The sequence below is a fragment of the Echinops telfairi genome, unplaced genomic scaffold, assembly GCF_000313985.2.
Source record: "Echinops telfairi isolate 266 unplaced genomic scaffold, ASM31398v2 ScPeMD7_60;HRSCAF=208, whole genome shotgun sequence".
Lineage (NCBI taxonomy): Eukaryota > Metazoa > Chordata > Mammalia > Afrosoricida > Tenrecidae > Echinops > Echinops telfairi.
In genome coordinates, this window is record NW_022103958.1 from 4,927,345 (window position 1) to 4,947,774 (window position 20,430).

General features: G+C 56.7%; 1 protein-coding gene across 1 annotated transcript in view; it reads right to left on the bottom strand.

Annotated features, from left to right (window-relative positions):
* The window catches only part of CREB3L1 (cAMP responsive element binding protein 3 like 1), a 45,538-nt gene extending 25,217 nt beyond the window's left edge, over positions 1 to 20,321 (bottom strand). The window contains exon 1 of the mRNA XM_004708325.2: positions 20,220 to 20,321. Within this exon, the coding sequence (XP_004708382.1) occupies positions 20,220 to 20,321 (102 nt within the window). The remainder of the gene's footprint in view (positions 1 to 20,219) is intronic.
* Positions 20,322 to 20,430: the final 109 nt, after the last annotated feature.

The window sequence follows — 20,430 nt, forward strand, 5'->3', positions numbered from 1 at the left end:
TGCAGCTCCATTCGAAATCCTAACCTTCTATTTAGTAGAGGAGCTTCAACTTTTCCCACTACCTAGTGATCTTGCACCATAAATATTGGTGTAGGAGCAGGTCTTCGAATCCCAGAGGTCAACGCCTTCAGGATGTCATGCTCAGCAATGCTTGGGTGACAGGTCAAAAGGCTTCTGCTGAATGCATCTCTAAGAACACCTGTAACCCCAGGACACCAGTCATGTGCTATAAAGCCCCAATCCCTGTGAGGACTCAGCCAGGTCTGTGCTAGCCACACCCTCTGCAGGGCCTGCGGCTGCCCAGCCGGGGACACTGGGTCCTCTTGGGCTATCTCTGGGCCCCCAAGGCCTGGTGTGCGGCCTGCTGGGAGGGGTGGTGAGGCCTCTGTGAGTCAGCTTGGAAGATATTTCTCCAGCAGCTGCTGCTCAGCCAATAAGGGTTTGTCACGCCTCCTCCTGAGGCCTTGGAGCAAGAGATGCTTCCTCTTACTCTGGGCTGAGGTCCCTGAAGGCTTCCGCTCCCGGTGGATGAACCAGGTTCTGCTGAGAGACCCTATCTGGGGTGTCCACCAGAACCTGCAGAGGGAGTTCAGTTGGCCTCTTTGTGAGCTGCCGGCACCCCACCTGCTGGAAACAGCAGCCAGAGCCCAGCAGGCTGGGGCTCAAGGGTCCTGAGAGCCAAGTGGAAGGGGAGGTTGGCCAAGAGGCAGGCAGGGGGTGGGGGAGTGGGGGTGGAGGACGCCAGGCCTCTCTGGGCCGCCTTGCTCGGGGTTTCTTGTGTGTTGGGCCAGGTCTGGGGGCAATGGCGGCCATGTCCTCCCCCAAGTCTAGGGGAGGGGCCTCCCCTAGAGTGCTTTGTGGGCCCCCTACCTCCATCTGGAAGTGATTGCAAATGGTTAATTTGATCAGTGGTTAACCAAAAGGTGGAGGGTTCCAGTCCACCCAAGAGGTACCCCGAAAGAAAGGCCTGGCAGTCTATTTCCCAAAAACCAGCCACTGAAAACCCTGTGGGGGGCAGTTCCACTCCCACACATGGGCTTCCAGGCAGTCAGAGTAGCCCTCGAGGGCAATGGGCTGTGTTCTTCCATCTGGCGCCTGGCTCTCAGGAACTCGGTTACTTACAGCTGACTTATGTCACCAATTTTGGAACAGACACCTGAAAAAGCTCGTGGCCCCTGCTCTATCAACCTGATGGCTATTGAGGAAACAGTGGCAGCAGTGAACTGTTGCTGTCGTGGGAGGGGTGTGCCCTGGGGTGTGGGAATCTCCTCCTTGTCCTCAAACACAGTTCTCCCTCTACTCATTTCCTCCCCAACGCTGGGCCGCCCACCCTGGAGACCTTAGGCCTCCCCAGCTTCGGCCCTCCATCCAGTTCACACACCCAAAGTTTGGATTCGAACTCAAAACTCTCTGCCCTCGAGTCAATTCTGACCCAGAGCAGAACAGAGCAGACCCCACAGAACAGAGGAGACCGGTGGAGGAAGCCTCTTCCATCTCCCGCGGAGCGGCTGCTAGTTTCGAATGGCTGACCTTGCGATTAGTAGCCCAAATCATGACCACTATGCCACCAGGGCTCCCTGAGTCTACCCGTGGGGCATGACGTGGGGGGTGAGGGAGGTGGCAGCAGTCTACAAAGGACAGGGGCTGGTGCGTGGGGCGCTTGGCGGGGCGAGGCTTCCATGGGGGTGCCATTCCAAGCAACGGGGGTGGGAAGCCAGAAAAGGAAATATTATGATTTGTTTCCCTCCTCGTTAAAGACTTTTTCCTACAGTCGTGCCAGTACAAGCTCCTTTCTCGGCGGCCACGCGGAGCCGGCGCCGGCCCCGGCCCCATCGCTCCGAGCAGAGTTCCAGGGCCCTCGCCGGCAGACTCCCGCACCCTCCTCCCGGCGGCCGCCCCCGCCCAGCGCGGCCCACAAGAGGTTAACGCCAGCGGGTCGCCCCTCGCCGGAATCCGGCCTGCTCATTGGTGGGAGCCGCAGAGCTCCTGGCCAATGGGAGGAAGCTGCGGGAGGCCGCGGCGGCAGCCGGGGGATAGGCGGCGGAGCTGCGCCGGAGGTGCCTGGGGCTCGGTCCCCAGCGCGCGCGCGCGCCCCAAAGGGAGGCGTTTTAGGGCCCGTCTCAGTGTCCCCTTCGGTGTCATGGGCAGAACACAGGCAGAAATGACCCTTTGAGGTTCCGGTGTCCAGCTCATGATGTCCGCACACCGTGAAGATGAATTTCCACACACCCTGTCTCCTGGAGTAGCGGGGCGCGCTGGGGGCGGGGTGGGGGTAGCAGAGAGGTAATGGGCACAAGCAAGCTCCCTCCAGTCCCCTTCCCCTAGTCCTATTGGGTGCAGAGAGAGAGAGAGAGAAAGAGAGCGAGAGAGGTTTAGGGGCTCTGCCTTCTAAGTGTGCGCCCCCTCCCATAGGCCCTAGGTGATTCGTCTGTGATTGGGGAAGAAAGGGAGGAGGCCTCAGCGCCCCGCCCCCCCAGCTGAGCTTTGGGATGGGCGGGGAGCCTGAACCCGGGTGTTACTTCTGGAGGAGGGGAGGAGAGCTCTTTGGCTCATTCCCCAAAGCTGGGCCCACAGACACCCTCCCCCAGCACTGACCCATACATTCCCAACCGCCTACTTGCGTTGCGCTCACTAGAAAGTGGCCCCCATTTCAAACTGCAGGGCTACTGGGCTGAGGCACTGCTGTGACCAGAGCAGGGAGCGGTGCTGAGGGCTGGGGAGGTGTCCCTCTGGGTCCCCAGTTGTCAGAGGGACCCTCTCTGTCCTTAAGCACTGACATGCAGATGTTGGGACCCAGGACTCCCCTTCTCAGAGCTGACCTGTGATGGGGAAAGGGCACTGGACTCACGACTCCAGAGGCCCTAGTTCAAGGCCAAGCTCTGATGGGGTCCCTGGTCTGGTCCAGCCTTGAGGCAGGGCCAGGTTGAAGCCGGTCAGAAAGGGGGCTCTTTTCCCCTGGCCTCTCTGGCTCCTGGGAGCACGCAGCTTCAACCTCCAGCCTCTCCTAGCTCCTGTTCCCAGCAGGCCCAGGGAGTTTTCCACAGAAATGTGTGTGTGTGTATGTTTGTATGTGTGTACCACAGGCATGTGCTACAGATATGAGCCGTGAGGTTACTTCTCTGATACCACATGTGGGAGTAGGGAGGTCACACCCCCATTGGCACAGTCAGACCACTCCCTGGTTCACATGCTCCTGCCCGCAGATACCAACGGGAAGTTCTTGAAGTCTGATACAAGCAGGCACTAACATAAGCTCAGTGAGGACACACTCGTGAGATGGGAGCCACACACAAACATGCAGTCACTCTTAGATACACAGATGTCTGCACGTGTTCACAAACATGCAACATCTCCCAGAATCAAAGAAAGGGAAGCTGACGTCACTGCGCCCCAGGCTTGAGCTGACTGAGCCATGCCACTTCCAGGGAAGGAGGCCTGGGAGTCACAGGCTGGCCTGGGGCTGGGACTGGAGGACGGGGCAGAGGAGGCATGTAGGTAATGCTGTGGATGAGGCAAGGAGCCTCGGTGGGGTGACCTGCTAACCATAGTGGTTCGAACCCACCAGCCGCCCCCTGAGAGGAAGACGAGGTTGTCTACTCTTGGAAAGATTTACATTCTTGGAAACCTAAAGGGTCAGTTCTGTCCTGTCAAAGCAGTGAGTTTATTTCTGTGTTTCAAGTAGGCGAGGTTGTTAATGGTTCAAACCCACCAGACACTCTGAGAAAGCTTAGACTCTGCTCCCATACAGATTTACAGTCTTGGAACTCCCACATAGAGTCACTAGGAGCCTGAGTTACTTTGTGACAGCAGGGAAGGGCATGGAGGGAGGTAGGGGTGGGGTGGGGGAGAAAAGCAGTGCCCAGCTTTTGTGCCCAGCTGCCACTGTCCATGAGCAAGGTCCTGGGGAGGGGGTGTAGTTGCTGCAGCCCGCAGCCCTGCCTGCCCAGCCCTCCAGTTCTCCAATCTGGCCAGACCAAAGGGCCTCCAGCAAATGGAGAGCCGGCCTGTGGGTCCCTGGCCAGCAGCTGGCATCTTCTGACCAGCAGCCCCTGAGCGATGGCCCAACCCAGGAGCGGGCGCCGGGCCCTGTCTGGACAGGAGGAAGCGATGGCAGTGACTGTGGCTGCCTGGGGCTGGGATTAGCTGTGACTGGCATCACTGAGCCCCTGGCTGCTGGAGGGAGACCTTGGTCCAGAGGCAGTGGCTGGAGATCCCTGTGGGGACAGGGCTGGTGCTGGGGGCTCCGGAGAACGAGGGCATCCGGTCCCATTCACTCGGTCTCTCAGCAGTCAGTCTCTACCGAACGACTACTGTGTGCCCTGCCCTGTGGATACAGAGATGACTTTCCTGGTCGAAAAAGGTTTCTTGTCTAATGGGGTGACCACTCTGCCTATGAGGTCAGCTCAAGGCCTGAACTCAGATCTCCTTCAGGGCATCCTTCCCTTGCATCAAGAGGATCTTATAGAACAGATATGACCATGCCACTCCCCTGCTCAATGTCCACCGCAGCCTCCCTGCAGCCTTTAGGACAGAGTTCAAGTTCCTTGGTGCAGCTTGAATTGAACCAGCCCGGCTGCTGCAGGTCTTGACTGAGCGCAGTCCTCATCTGGAACTCCAAAGCCCAGCTGTTTGTTGAGTGAGTGACGGCGGCTTGAATGAGCAGGTGAAGGATGGAAGGTGTCAGCGAGCTGAGCTAGTGGACAGAGGCCTTCATTCCTGTGGCAGAGCCTCCAAGAATGGGCGGCCTGCTGGAATTCTGCTCCGGTGCCAGCCTACTCCTGCTGCAGGCGGAGTTTCCAATTCAACAGGATTCCTTCCTTTGGCCCCTCCCTAGTAGGCCTGCCTGTCTCTTGCCCATTCCTCCTCCCCAGCCTTTTCATTCTTAAACCTCAGCCAGAGCAGGCAACTGAGTACCACAGCCCAGCCACACTCCCCACCGGGGATATAGGAGCCCCCAGGCTCAGGCCAACCCAAGGGTCTGAAAGTAGCCCCAGGGCCAACCTGCTGGGCGCTGCTCCCAGGCCCTGGGCCAGCTGAACGGTCCTGGGCTGGAGCCGACCGCCCAACTCTGGCTGGGATTCTCCTGGCCCTGGCTCCGGCTCTGGCCCTGGCCCCGGCCCTCTCCCTGAGTTCACTCAGCCTGTCTGAGTTGTCCTCAGGCTTTGCTTTTGGAAAGAGTCACCGTCTCTCTCTTTTACTCTCTCCCTTCAGGGAAGGTGTGGGATCCTTGGGGTCGGCTGGGGATTCGGCAGGGACTCCAGCCCCTGGGTCCTGGACCTCGCAGGGCTCCCTGGGAGTGGGGCCTCTGAGATTCCAGCGTCACCAGATGCTCCCCAGCCAGATGCCTCTGCCTCCCTCCCCCTCCCAGTATGTGACTAACGCCTGCCCCTGTCCTTCTTGAAGAGCCCGACGGTGGCCAAAAAAAAAAAATCATGACAATTTTAGAGCCAAAAGGAATTTTGGCATCATTCGGTCCGTTGCTTCTGATTTGCTGAGGCAAGATGCTTCAGTGGTTTCAAGCAAGGAGGCAAACAGAGCCGGTTCTAATCCTGGCTCTGCTTAGAGATCGCTGCTTTGTCTGTCTCAGCTGCTAGGAGCCCTGGTGGCACTGTCAGGTGTCAAACTCAGAGCCCTGGTGGTGCTGTCAGGTAACTGTTAGGCGGCTAAGCACCAGGTGAGCAGCTCCTCCGCAGGAGAAAGAGGAGGTTGCCTGCTCCCTCAAAGATTCATAGCCTTAGGAACCATACATGTAGTGTCCCCCAATCCAAACCTACTACCAGGAAGTCTATCTGACTCAGGACGACCCTGGTTGGGTGGGAAGTGACCTGATGGCAGTGGACTTGGTTGTTACTCGACCAGGTGGTTGTGACATGAAGGAGCATTTGCAAAACTGGTGGCACGGTGGTTACAAACTTGGGCTGCTAACTGCAAGGTCAGCAGTTCTAAACCACTCCTCCGGAGGAAGGTGGGTTGTTTTTTTTTTATGGCCGTAAAGAGCTACAGTCTTGGAAACCCATCAGGGCAGTTGTGCCCTGGCCTCTAGGGTCACTCTGAGCTGGCATCAACTGGATGGCAGGGAGCTTGGGTGTTTGTTTCATGCAAGGCAAGATGAAGAGCAGGAGCTCCTTAAAGGCAGCGATTATGATTCAGAGGTGCCCGGTGATGCAACCGTTAAGTGATGCTAATGGCAAAGTTGCCGGGTCAAGCCCACCCATCAGCCTCTCCAAGAGAGAAAACCACCAGTCCAGATTGCCCCTCAGGGAAACCCCTGGGGCAGTTCTCCGTCCCATAGGGTCACAGGAGTCAGAATGGGCTTGAGCAACCTTCTTCTCGGAGTCCCTGGGAAGTGCATGCAGTACAGCGCACAATACATCGAATAACTGCTCTGGTTCCCCTAAGATGCTCGGCTGCTCACCCAAAGGTTGGTGGTTCAGGGCCATCCAGAGGTGCCGTACCAGAAAGGCCTGGCGACGGGCTTTTGAAAAATTAGCTGCTTGGGGAGGGAGGGGGAAAATGAGAAGCTGATACCAAGGGCGCCAGTAGAAAGAAAATGCTTTGAGAATGATGGTGGCAACAGAGGTACAAATGTGCTTGACACGATGGATGGATGGATTGTGATGTACGAGCCTCCAATAAAATGATGTAAAGAAAGAAAGAAAAATTAGCCACTGAAAACCCCCACCCCCACCAACCAAAACCAACCAAATGTCTTCCATTTGGACTTAGTGGACATTTCACTTAGATGGCTGTTTGTTTGAAAACAGACCTTTAAGACCCCCCACACTATTTTATCTGACAGGCAGCACCTTCTAATTTCTTCATCACACTATGCTATAGCACCCTTATCTTCGGTGTTCTCTTCCTCAAGGTGCATCTAGAGCAGGGCATGATGGAAGGACCCAGAGTTCTTAAATTGGAGCTAGAATTTAGTGTGAGCCCGGCATCCATTCCTGGATCTCTCTCGATACATGTTTTATCTGCCTTAGAGACTTCCTTGTTAATTTATGGTAGAGAGTTATCTCCCTGGGGCATAAAGATCTTCTGTTAACATTGTCATTGATCAGTTCCCAGGACTAATCTTTAAAACCCTATTGAGAGGGATATCGGACCAGTGTAGGCTAACTACATATCGCTATACCTGAGTTATTAACTTTTACAGACTAAATCCTTACATGGTGGGATGCTATTTAAACAATGGGAGTCGGTTGTCAGGGAAAATTTCCCATAATATTCACTGACAATGCCAATCACAGGTTTCCCGGAATAATATATATCTTAATACAGAATACAGGGCATTGATGTACTAGGTCCTTATTTTTCTACCTGCTGACCACTTGATACAGTTGGCATCACTGTCTTTTGCTTCATGATATCTGTATTAGCTCCCAATAGTGGTTTTGAAGAAAAGATAAACACAAACTCGTTACCATCGAGTCGATTCTGATTCATGACGACCCTGTAAGACAGGGTGGAACTGTGGGTTTCTGAGGCTACAGCTCCTGATGGGAGTGGAAAGCCTCTTCTTCCTGCCAACCCCCATGGAGCAGCTAGTGGTTTCAAACTGCTAACCTTGAAGTTAGCAGCCAAACTCATAAGGACTACACCAGGAGGGCTGTCCGTGGAGCATAGTACTACTCTGACACATGTGGGGTTGTTATGAGTCAGAATCAATGCAGGGCAACTGATTATTATTATTATTATTATTATTATTATTACTGACCAGGGAAGCTGAGGCCCAGGGAAGGGAGCAGACTCTCCCAGGATCACACAACTCAAGACAAGCAATCATTTCTGGAGTCCTTCCCTGTGTTGCCATCTCCCAACTCAAGTGGAGGCAGACGAGGAGAGCAGGGAGAATCTTCTCGAGTGGGATGGGCAGGGCCATGGGCCTTCCATCCTGCCTCTCACAGCCCTATACAGCCTACCTCCTGCAAAGGCAACCCTCCCCTCCCCGCCCTGGAGGCCTGCTACCCACGCAGTCACTGGGGCGAGGGGTCTGAGCAGACCCCAGCACTCTGCTCCAAGGTGGATCCCGGGTCAGTGGGACCCCGCAGAGAGTGGGGGGGCTCTGGATCCTGACATCACAGAGCGGAGAAGCTGGAGCCACAACCCTGCAGGCCAGCTGGGGGCCTTCCAACCTTCCAGATGGCTATGGAATGTGCTGAGCTGGGGACTACCTCGCTCTCCCCCCCCCCCCACCCCAACTTCTCCTCTCCTCATGCTTACTCCAAGCTCCACCCCCACTCCCCCCTCGGCCCTTCTGCTTGCATCTCTCCCAGGGAGGGCCCATAGTCCACTGGCCCCTGGTCCCAGCATCCTCTCAGTCCTCTGAAGGGGCTCTGGCGGCAGGGACCCCCCTCTTCTGCACACACCACGGGCTGATCTTGCAGGGTAGGGAGCTGGGAGCCCAAGCTGAGTGGAGGAGAGAGTTGAGTTGTGCGTGCCTGCCAGATTCCAATGTGGAGCTGATTAGTGAACCTGGAAGGGAGCAGGGTGAAGGCTTTGGGCAGCAGAGGGCAGGGCTGGGCCTCCTCTCTGGGGTGGAGGTGGGGGGAGGCTGATGAGGGGGCTCTGGGCCATCCTACCCCAGGGAGGTAGGGTGCCTGGCTGGGCTGCACTGAGGAGGGTTCAGATTCCTTTAGGGCCCAGGGCTCTGCCTGAGAGCAGAGGGCCCTGAGCTAGATGATGCATAGGGGGGTAGGAGGAAACCTTATTAAGGTCCTGGAGTTGGGCCAGGAGGCAGGGCTGGAGTGTCCAGTCCTCATCCCCTACCCCTAAAGAGGGGCAGCCTGACCCAGTGTGGTGGCGATGAGTGCCAGGAGTGAACTGACGGCCCTGCCCAGCGTGAGAGCCGCATCAGGGCAGAGGAGAGGAGGGGGCTGGGACAGCTGGTTCAGGGAGGGTCCAGAATGATGTCTTTCCTGTGGGTAGGGGGATCTCTGAGCAAGAGAGATGAGACGGGAAGACCCCCCCACCCCCACCCCACCCCATGAGCTCCAGACTTCTGAGCACTGAGATAGTTTAGAGGAGGTGGGGAGCCCAACTTTGAATAACTCAGAAGGTGGCAGTAGCTCCCTTCTGGGGGTGGGGCCAGGTGGAGGACATTCGGTCCTTCACACCTCTCACTTCCTTCCCGCTTCTCTCCGGTGGCACTGGACTGACCCTGCCCAGCTCCTGGGACCTGCGGCGAGTTCCCCAGGGCCTTTGCTCGTGTGGTTCCCTCCGTCTGGGAATGTTCTTGTCCCTTATCTCCTCAGTTAGGAGCCCTGCTGGTGTAGGGCACTCCTCACTGACACCACCAGCCACTCCTTGGCAGCACGACGAGCCGAAGAAGAGTCACAGCCTGGGACAACCTCAGAGGGAGTTCTGCTTTGCCCGATAGGGTAGCTTTGAGTCGCACGGACTCGATGGCAGTGAGTTTCTAGCAGCCTTCAAGGCCAAGGTCAAACCCAGCTGCCGTTTCCCTCAGGAAGCATTCCTACATCAGCAGTCCCCTCTCCCCTCCTTCTCTCCCCACACCCTCTCAGGACCTCTTAAAGGCTGTAAGGTCTCTGGCCAGTCCTGCACACGAATTGTACGCAGTGGGGTCCAGCTCCCCTTCGGAACATTGACTTCCTGGAGGGCAGGATCCGGGCCGGATTTATCCTTGAGGCCTCCTCTGTAGGGCTGCACAGGACGCCCAGCAGAGCGCGACACCGAATAGCCATGACGATCATATGGTGACACCGATAGGTGGTATGTACCCGCCAGGCCCAGGTCTAGCTCCTTACAGGCAGCATCTCACTTAAACGCCAGGAGATGAGGCAGAAAGAATTGTCGGCAGTTTCATCGTGTCAGGCCCCTGGCTCATAGCTGCCCGGTCCCACACCATCCCCGAAATGGGCTGTGTGGGGGTCAGGTTTCTCATGTTAAGAATTGCTAGACCCCCAGGCCTTTCGTTCTCGTCTGCCTTGAGCTGGAAACGCTGCCGAGAGCAGTTCGGCATCCTGGCAACAAGTGAACAAGCCGGGATTTGAACCTAAGCACGCTGACTGCGCTATCACAGGCACCTACCTGTCCCTGCTGCCCCATCCCAGCACGGAGCGCGGGGCCAGAGACAGAGAACATGGGAGCCCAGCCCCATGTCCTGGGTCCACACCTGCTTTTGCTTCTTCCTTGGCCATCCCTTTCCTGATGCCCAGAAATGGAGTCCTGAGAAGGGGCCATGGGCTTTGGGCATGTATTGAAAGAACAGAGGGAGCAGTCAGGCAGGAGACAGGGCACCACGGTCAGGGGCAGCGCAGGGAGGGCGAAGTGGGGTGGGTGGTGGCATTTCTCCAAGGGCTGTCCACTGTAGGACCTCCCTTCCAGGTAATGACAACAGCCACCGGAGTCAAAACAGCAGCAGGAGCTGTCCTTTCTTTGGGGTGCGGGGGTGCTACGTGACAGACAATGTACTCTGTCCCACGCTAGTCACTATCGAGTTAATTTCAACTCATGGCGCCCCTCCAGGTGTCCGAGTAGAATTGTGTCCCTTAGGATTTGCCAAGGCTGCTTTGGGGGAGGGAGAGCCATTGCCTCTCTCTCAAGGTGCCTCTGGGGGGACTTGACTCTCCCACCTTTGGGGTAGCCACCAAGTGTGTTAAGAGTTGTACCACCTAAGGTCTCCCAGCCTTCGCGGCAAAGCTTCCCTAACCAAATAGATGCAAAGACGCTTCGGCTGGATCCGCCTCAGAACCCTGCGTCTTAGGGTCATCCCATGGACGAGACATAAGAGGTAAAGACGCTCACTCAAGCCTATACGGGTGACAAATGGTGACAGCCAGGGTCCGCGCTTGCTCCTGACTCTGTGAAGTCCTGGAGCCAACCGGTCATGATCACGCTGCCCCCTCTCGGGCTGGGTCGGCGGCCCTGTACTGGTCTGGGAGCCCGTCATCTCACTGAGAGCCGCACAGGACTTTCTTGTTCAGAAGTTGCCCGCCATTGGGTGGGTCAGGGTCTTCAGCATTCCTTTTGCCAGCTCTTGTGGCTCTCAGAGACCAAGGTAGCGTGGGGTCCATTTCTTAAGGGATGTAGTGAGTACCCAGATAGCCATTGGATCATACTTTATAACTCACCCGTATGCATTATGCATATTCTTTTATGAGCACAATCTATTTCATAGCAAACAATGGCCATCAAGGGGACATCGGAGGTAGATGTGGGGTTCGGGTTAAGATGGGTGACTTAGATAGTTCGGTCAGTAAATAAAAGCCACTAAAATAAATCAATGAGAGGGCCCTCAGAACTGGAAATATCCTTCCTTCTTCTACCCATTCAAGTACTATTTGTGACCCAGCACCTCCTCCCACCGGACCTTTCCTTCTCCTCCTTCCAACTCCTCCATCCTCCCATTCATCCTCTAGCACTTCCTTTCCATTCCTCCCTCCCTCCCCTCTCCAACTACCTAGCCAACCAATAAACAAGCATTTCTTGAACACAGTATGCGCCCCTATCAACAGACCTAGTTCAGAAGCACAGAAACAATTGCTTATAAGCAAAAAGATGAGTTGAGTTCAGCCAGGCCCGGAAAAGGAAGTGATTTGCCCAAGGTCAAACACAGCAGCAAGTCAGGGTCAAGAGGACAGGACATTCCAGGCAGAGAGAAGGACCTGGGCAGCGGCTCAGACCTATCTTAATTCTGCAGCAAGCCCCTGCAGCTACTGGCTTGAACCCCTTCCTAGTCTCCACCAGGGCCCAAAGAGCCTGCTGAGACTCCCTCCCTGTGGCCACTCTCGCTTTTGTTGTTCTCTTGGAAGGGGAGGAGGGGCCCAACCCCTGCTGTCCAGCTGTGATGCTGGACCACACATCCTAGCCCAGATGGGTCAGCCTCTCTGGGATGGGTGAAATGGCCAAGAGCCCAAGTCCCAAGAAACACCATGGGGTTGTGGGGGTGGGGCACAGTGCTCTCCCCCTCCACCGGTCTCCCCGCCCCACCCCAGGGTAGGGAAGCCTGTTATCGCTCTAGTTCTCAAGCTGTCTGCCCTTGAGGATGACATGGCGTGTCCAGGTCACGGACACCAGGATTTGTGACATTCCCAGGAAACCAATGCTTTTGATGTGTGCGATGAGTCAAGAGTTCCAGGCCACAGCCTGCCCCCTGAGCTTCTCCTGACGCAGACACTCCCACCCCAACTTTCCCCTGAATTCTGGTCAGAGGTCAAGAAGCTTCCTCTTGTTCAGGCTCCCCCTGGCCGGCTCCAGGGGCTTCCGTGGTGTTCCAGCCAGAGCAATGCTCAGAGTCTTCTCGACTTAACTCCACCCGCATCGTCCTCCTGCCTCCTGCCCTCTGGAAAGTGGAGACTTCCAGCAGAACAGCCTGTTCTCCAGCATCTGGCACTCGTTTCTTGAGCGAGGCTCAGGGGCAAACTGGGTCCTCCCGAGGGCCGCTCTGGGAGGTCTCAGTACCAGGACTTGCAGGAGGAGGCAGAGGAGTGTCCTTTGTTCTGCCCACCCCCCACCCCCACCCAGACCAGGCACAGACAGACCCTCCTGGGAGCCCTGGGCGCGGCAGAGAGTAAAGTCTAAGGGCCAGACAGGTGGGGAGTAGCAAGCACCTCCAGGCCAGGACGAGGAAAAGATGAGGGTAGGGTGTGGAGAAGGCTTCCCTCTTAGCCCGGGCCATGTGCTATCCTAGGTGGGGAGCTGACTCTGCACCCACAGGTGTTCAAAGGGTAGCCTTGGGTCAGGACGAAGCCAGGGCCTCCTCTGGTCTCCAAGATCCCAAGTGTTCCTTGCGCTGGAGGGCAAAGTTCAAACCAGCATGAGCTAGAGAAGTACTCCCTCCCCTCCTGAAGGACGGCCTGGCCTTGAACAGAAAGTGAAGGCCTCTCTTCCTTTCTGCTGAGGTGCCTGACAGGGACCTCCTTGCCGACTTTGTTGCCGTTGTTAAGGGCTGTCAAGTTGGCCCCTGACGCGTGGTCACCCATCATTCCTTCACTGTGCCCACCTCTGGGATCAGGCTGGAGATCAGGTCATTGGGATCCACAGGGTTTTTCCTTTCTTTTTCCACTGGCTGAATTTGGAAAGTCGATATCCAGGCCTGGTGTTTTTTCTAGCCCATGTTAATCTGGAAGCTCTGCGGTTCAGCATCAGAGTAATGGTAGTTGCTACACCTGAGGGGTGCATTGGCTGGAAATGGAAAGGGGTCTTCTGCAGGGAAGGGAAGAATTCTCTTCCGGAATCACCACCACCTCCTCACACTGTGCCAGCTGGGATGAGGAAACTTGGCCAGAGAACTACCTCCTTGAGGTCACCATCTCCGCTCCATCAGGACGTCAACCTGTGCCCCTGCGGCTCCCTCCTTCGTCTGTGAGTACCTGGGGCAGGCCCTTCTTCATCCGGGTCACCCTGGCACCAGAGTGGGTGCTCCCCACGGCCCACATGTTGGAGGAAGGAATGTGTGTGTGTTAAAGCTAGTGAACCCCCAGCTGGTCCCGGGAATCCGGATGGACCTCAGAGCAGAATGGGGTGCAGACCTCGCTTTTGTGGGAACTCGCATCCCCACCAACCCTCGGGCCGGCCAGGCCAGGACCCTGAGACCCTAAGGCCCCTCTTGGAAGGACCAGTACACGCCAGGAACACTCAGGTCTGACTATTTGGACTGACCCACTCTAAAGACACGCTCTTTACAAATCCAGTACGTCCTTCACATAGCGGCAAAGTTCTGCACAACTCGACTGGCCCTGGTTCTGTCCTTGGCCCAGGGCCCAGCCTCCAGTAAGATGCACCCACTGCTGTGGCATGGATTTGGTCTCACGGCCACCCTACAGGACAGAGTAGGGCGACTTCTCAGGGTTCCGGAGGCTGTCTATCATGGCGGGAGTAGATGGCCTCGTTCTTCTCCCTCTAAGCTACTGGTGGGTTTGAACCACCCACCTCGTGGTCAGCAACCCAATGCTTAACCCAGGACACCACCAGGGCTGCAAAATAAAGGTGGGCATGACTCTTGTCTCTGGGGCAGGTGGAGAAGGGCCGACCACTTGGCACTCGTTTGAGCCTTTCCTTGTCGGGTCTGCTGCGGGCAGTCAGGTTTGCCGACGTTATTTTCTGTGTGAGGTGTTGTTTTTGTGGGACGGTACAGGCTCACTGGAAATGAGTGTTTCCATTTGTTCTACAATAGCTTAAATCCACATCTTCTGTGATTGAGAACTTTGGCCTGGCTTATCGCATGAGAGCTGAGTTTACTAGCATGAGGGCCAGTCTGGGTCAAGATCCTGTGCTGGTTTATGGCGATGACCAAGGCTGACGTGATTGCTGTTCTCCGGGACCTTCTTTCTTCCTGATGGCAAACAGACAAGGAGCCCGGAAAGCCACTGACAACTGAGGAAAGGGCTCTGAAGGAAGCAAAAGGCAGAAACGAACAAGGGCCTCCCTCCCGGTGGTCTGGAGTCTCCTCTGAAGAGGTGCCCTCTGAGCTGAAGGCGGAAGGAGGAGGCGGAGAGACTCTGGAGGGGAAAGCATTCTAGAAAGTAGCAATGGCTGCTGCCAAGCTCCTGCGGCCGGACCAGGAAAGGCCTGGTTTATAGCTGGGTGTGTGTGGATCCGGACATCCCAGGACAGACCGAAGGAGGGGACCCTCTGGGAGGTGGATGCCCCTGAGCCAGTGCCCAAGGGGGAGGCCCGAGTCACCAGTTCACCCACCTCCCTGTGGATTAGCCAGCTCCAGAGTGCCCAAGTCTAGGGCTGCCCACCAGGTGGAATGACCTTCAACAACAATTCCTTGGGAAGTGAGCCCCGAACCTCCAGTATCCCAGGCCCAGCAGGCATGGCTGAGACCCTGATGTCTGGGAAGGAGGAGCATCCAAGGCCCCTTCCTCCTCCTCCTCGTGCAGTGTGGTGTCCAGGCCCTCTTTCATTCCATGATGAGGTCTGCTTTGGATGCCGGACACTGTCCTAGGTACTAGGTACCCAGTCTGGAAAAGGACAGTGCCCCTGCCCTCGTGGCACTTGGGTCCCACGAATCAAAACAGAGCCCCCAATCCCCTGGACTCAGTATTTCGGGGGAAGGGGAGGGGTCCCAGGAAGGGTCCCTTCCGGAATAGGAACTCTCGGTCAGGGCGGTCATTTTTCCCCCGTTGGCATCCTGGGGCGGCTCACACAGTTTGTCTGACTCCCTACCCCCTGCTCCCAGCATCCCCCCACCCAGGGCTTCAGAAGAAAACCCTGGCAATCCACTCCCCGGATGATACTCTGGGTGGGGGAATGATACTCTGGGTGGGGGAATGATACTCTGGGGTGGGGGGGTGCACGCAACTCCAGGGCACCTGACGGCCAGTGTCCTCTGTTAGTTCCTTGGAGCTTTGGGGGCAGAGTAGACAGCGTCGAGCTGCTAACTGCCAGGGCACCAGTTCGGAAAACCACCGGTCACACAGCCGGAGAAAGAAGGGGCTTTCTCCTCCCATCTAGAGTGATAGTCTCAGAAACTGGCAGGGCCAGGGTCTCAATGGGTTGGCATCGACTGGATGGCAGTGAGTTTGGTTAGTGACTCAGTGTAGATACTACTCTGAGACCTCAGGTCCCTGCCCCCTCTGCCCTCTTCTCTGTGGGTAAGGATTTAAAGAGAAACACATATGTAGATGCATCTCCCCTTGTCAGGGCTGTTAAAGGGCCACACACAGACTCAGGACCATCCAAACACACATACTTCTCTAATCTCCTGAAATTCCCCAAAGCCCGGGGTTGGGGGGGGAGGGGGAGTCTGCTTCTCTAATTAGTTCAGGGGAGGAGGGGCCTGTGGAGGGGGTTTAGCTCTCACACCTCCCTCCCCTGGGCAGTCCCTGGGTCCCTGTCATGCCACACCTGGCCTCCCAGCTGTTGGGAGGTTGAGGAGTGAGCTAGGTAAACATCCTGGCAGCTTCCGGCTGCTCCCTCTGAGACAACACAGTGAACTGGTCTTCCTCCACCGCCCCCAGCAACGCCCTCCCAGCTGGGGCTTCTCCAGGCTCCAGAGCCATTTCCCTCCCCCTGGGCCAGAGGAAGGAGGCAAGAGGCAGCCAGACCGCATGTCTCACCCAGCAACATGACCCGTTCTCCCTCTGGTCCTCCATTCCAGTTCTCTGAGCAACAAGTCCTCTCTCACAGCTGCCCCAGGGCTGGCGGACCACAGGTAGAACAGCAGAGGGCTCCTGGGCAGCCCTTGGTGGGGCAGACGGTCCATGCGCTGAGTGGTTCTCCAGGAGGTTGGAGGTGCCTCAGAAGAAAGACCTGGAGGTCCACTTCCAGACAAAGTCAGCCCCTGGAGTCCAGCTCTACTCTGACACACCTGGGGTCACCAGTGTTACGACTGAATGTTTGACAGCTCTTTCTGTCCCCTTCTCCCCAGGACAACCTTAAAGGAGCCGCGGTGTTGTAGAAGGCTACCTGTTGGGCTTGATACCCAATGGTTAGCAGTTCAAAACCACCAGCTGCACGCACCTCAGGAGACAGGCTTTCTAGGTCCAGAAAGGATTCTCACTGCCATCGAGTTGATGCGGGCTCATGAAGACCCTACAGGGCAGGGTAGACACTGCCACTGTGAGTTTCTGAGATGGTCACTGTTTACAGGAGTAGAAAGCCCCATCTTTATGGCATGGCTGGTGGTTTCGAACTTGGGAACTTGTAACCGCTACACCACCGGGCTCCCCTGGAAGGAGTTAATCTCGGAAACCCACAGGGGCAGTTCTACTCTGTCCTATAGGGTTGCTATGAGTTGGCATTGACAGGATAGCATTTTTTTCCCCTCCAGTACATTTTTGTCTTCTGTATCCTCCCCCTCACTGCCCCCATTTTATTGGGAGCTCTACAGTAGTCTAACAATCCATAGTTCAACTAGAGCAAGCATGAATGTACAACTGTTGCCATTTGCAAAGCATCTACTCTCTTTGGTATCAGCTCCCAGCAGTGGGTTTTTGAGGACAGTCTGCTCAGGGCCTTTGAGACAGCGAGGAGAGTAAAGAAGCCCCCACAGTTGTCAGGAAGGGTACACCCACAAACCAAATTACAACCACAGAAGGGGTCTTCAGAGAGCAAGATCCTCAAATGTACCTGATGGGGCTGTGCAGTCACTTTTTTGCCCCTCCCCCGCGCCCCAAGAACATCTTTCCAGCAAAGTTGTAAACAGTTACAGTCACAGAAACCCACCGGGGGTCGCTATGAGTCTGCAGTGTCTAGATGGCAGTGCGTTTGCTTTGGTTTGGTTTTGTATATAAAGTGAGCCCACACTTTATTTATTCGCTAGACACTGAGAAGCAGAGCATGCTGGTTCCCCACCTGACTCCGGCCTTTATCGGGATCTTAGAGAAGCTAGTGATCCCTTCCTGCTTGCCATCTTCCTGAAGGAGAAGATGCACCCCTGTCACCTCCCTAACCCTGGACAGTTTCTCTCAGACAGTTGCACCAAGAGGAAGCTGAGGGTGGCGTGGGCCTGGGATCCCAGTAGAAAGGGACCTCAGACACACACCGAGAGGAACACTTTTTCTAGGATGCAAAATAGCCCGGGTTTCCCTGCCTGTAAAAGGGAAAGAGAGTGACTTGCTTGAGGTCACACAGTACCGCCTAACTGAGCGATTCTCACCACCAAACCAAACTCATTGCTGGAGTGGATTCCAACTCACAGTGATCCAACAGGGCAGAGGGGAAGTGCCCTCCCCCGCCCCTCCCCCTGGTCAAGTTTCCAAGGCTGCAAATGTTTATGGGAGCCGGCTGTTTCTGGAGGAACAGCTGATGGGTTCGAACCACCAACTTTCAGGGTAGCAGCTGACCATTTAACCACTGTTCCACCAGGGCTGCTTCTTACGACTACCCCCTCATCCAGCCTCTGGGACAAGTTAATAATTATGGACTCTTACACTTCAGGAGCCCCGGGGAGTAGTGGTTATGCATTGGGCTGTGACCTTCAAGGTCTGCAGTTCAAAACCACCGGCAGCTCCTTGAGAGAAAGAAAGGGCTTTCTATTCCTCTTAATAGTTCAGTCTTGGAAACTCACGGGGGCAGTTCTACCCTGCCCTTACAGGGTTGCTATGAGTTGGCATTAACTCGACGGCAGTGAGTTTTTTAGTGAATTTTTCTGTCAGGCATCATGATTTGTTCTTTACATTCATTTTTCTTGCCAAGTCTCTAACCCAGTGGTTCTCAACCTTCCTAATGCCACGACCCTTTAATACAGTTCCTCATGTTGTGGTGACACCCCCCCCAACCATAAAGTTATTTTCGTTGCTACTTCATAACTGTCATTTTGCTCCTGTTATGAATTGGGTGCCCCCAAAGGGGTCGTGACCCCCAGGCTGAGAACCGCCGCTCTAACAACGCTAGGGGAAGCTTCTAAGAAGCCCATATTGAGGATGAGGCAACGGGCCCCAGGAAGAACTGTCACTTGTCTGCGTTGACCTGGCTGGGCCCCTCGCCAGATTCTCAGGGCAGGGTTTCTTGCTAGCTCCCCTCCGATGTCCCCCCTCTCCCTCTATCTGGCCTGGCCTCATAGGCACAGGAGGTTCCCCGCCAGGGCTTCCCCACGCCAGAGCCCTGGTGCAGGCCACCACCATTTGATTTCCTGCGCTGGATGGGGGCCCAGATGAGCAGCTGGCCTTGCAGAGCTGAAAGGAGCCGAAGGAAGAGGCTGCAGGCTGCAGAGTTCATTCAGAACAAAGTCCCACTCAGAGCTGCTGTGGGCTGGGGTGGGGTGGGGGTGGGGGTGGTGTCGCAGGGGGCTTACCCCAGCTCTGTGACCCTCCTTGTCTGCCACAAACCCCCTCCCTCGGACCAGTACTTCCCACCAATCCCAGGAGTGTCCGGTCCTGAGTCCCTGCTGCTTCACTCCTTGGCTCCAGGCCAGAAGTGTTCTTAGAAAGACTTTCTCCCATTTTACAGACAAAGCAGGTGAGGCCCAGGGAAGAGAGTGAGGGGCCCGGCCCATGCTGGGGAGTGGGGTCAGTCCTGCCACCCCCCCATTGTTCATGCCAATTCTCTCCTTCCTCTTTGACTTGTGGGGAGGGGCCTTCCTCCTGGGAGCAGGGTGACCAGAGCAACAGGCCTAATGGAGATCTCACACCCCATGCCTTCCTGACTCAGGTTGGGTCTCCAGCCTCCATTTCCCCATCATCAGTCTAGGGGCCTGGGGCCATTCTGAGCCCCCAAACTCTTGGGGTGCTGGTCCGGGCAAGTTTCCTTTATTCTCAGGAGACAAGAGGTCAGCAGGGAGAGATCCCCTGGAATGAACACTGGGGGTGAGGGGGACTGATGGCTCCCAGAATAGTGGGCTCCCACCAAAGTCTCCAAGTAGCCTTCTTGTCCTGGGGTAGGCCTTCCTGAACCCAAATAGTTCCTCTTTTAAAGAGCCCACGCACGCCCCCTCCCCCAAGGGCCTTAGGGCTGAGGCTGAGGAGGGAGGGAGGAAAGGAGGGAGTGGTGGGGGAGAGAAGAAAGAAGCCACGTTTCCTTAAGGAGGGAGGGAGGGAATGAGCCGCAAGACAGATCCTCAGAGAGACCTGAGGGGCAGAGACACAGAGCAGGGACCGAGAGGCACAAGAGAGAGGGTTTGGTCCCCTGAATGCCAGTCTGTGCTGCCCTGAGCTGCCCGGGGTGGGGGTGGGGGTTACCATTCGGGGCCGACTCTGCAGCAGCCTGCGCGCGCGCACGCGGCGGCAGCACCCCGAAGTTTCCGGGTCTGGCTCGCTCGGGCCCCCTGGGGCGCCAGGTCCCAGTGCTCGAGAGGCTCCACTGTGCGCCCTCAAGTGGAGAGCTAGACCCCGAGCCCCGCGGTCCCGGAGGGTGCAGGAAAGGGCACGGCCACTGTGCGCCCAAGCTGGTCCCCGAGGCCTCTGGCGGGTGGGGGCACGGCGAGACCAGGGGGTGGGGACACTGGGGGTCTCGAGCTCGTATCCCAGGAACAGAGGACCCCGACGCCTCGACATCCCTGTACGCTAGTTCGAAGGCTAAGACTGAAGAATCCCTGGACGGAGCCCTCGGGCGCGGTGCGCTGCGGCCAGTCCAGAGGCTGTGGCCTCCGTGCGGGGTCTCGGCCAGCGCCCGCGGAACTAGTTGTCAGATCTCAGCGCCCGGAGCACGTGTCCCTCCCTCCAGGGCACTCTGCACCCCTGGGTCCTCCAGGGACCCTCCCTGTCTTCTGCCCGGTGATGTGCACTCCGGTCCTCCCTGGGGGCCTAGGCGCGCCGCAAAGAGGGGTACGGGGTGGCGGGAGGTGGGCGCAGAAGCCCCGATCTTACCGCATTGTTGAGGAAATCCGACTCGTTAAGATCGCCCAAGTCCAGGAAACTGGATCCCGGGAACAGTCGGTCGGCCGGGAAAGGGTCCAGGACCGAGTCCATCGTGCCGGGCTCCAGGGACCCCCTTCGGCCCGGCGCCCCTCACTCCAGGGCGGCGCCGCGCCCCGCTCCGAGCTCCCGCCTGAGCGCTGGCAGGCGGCCGGGGGGCAGG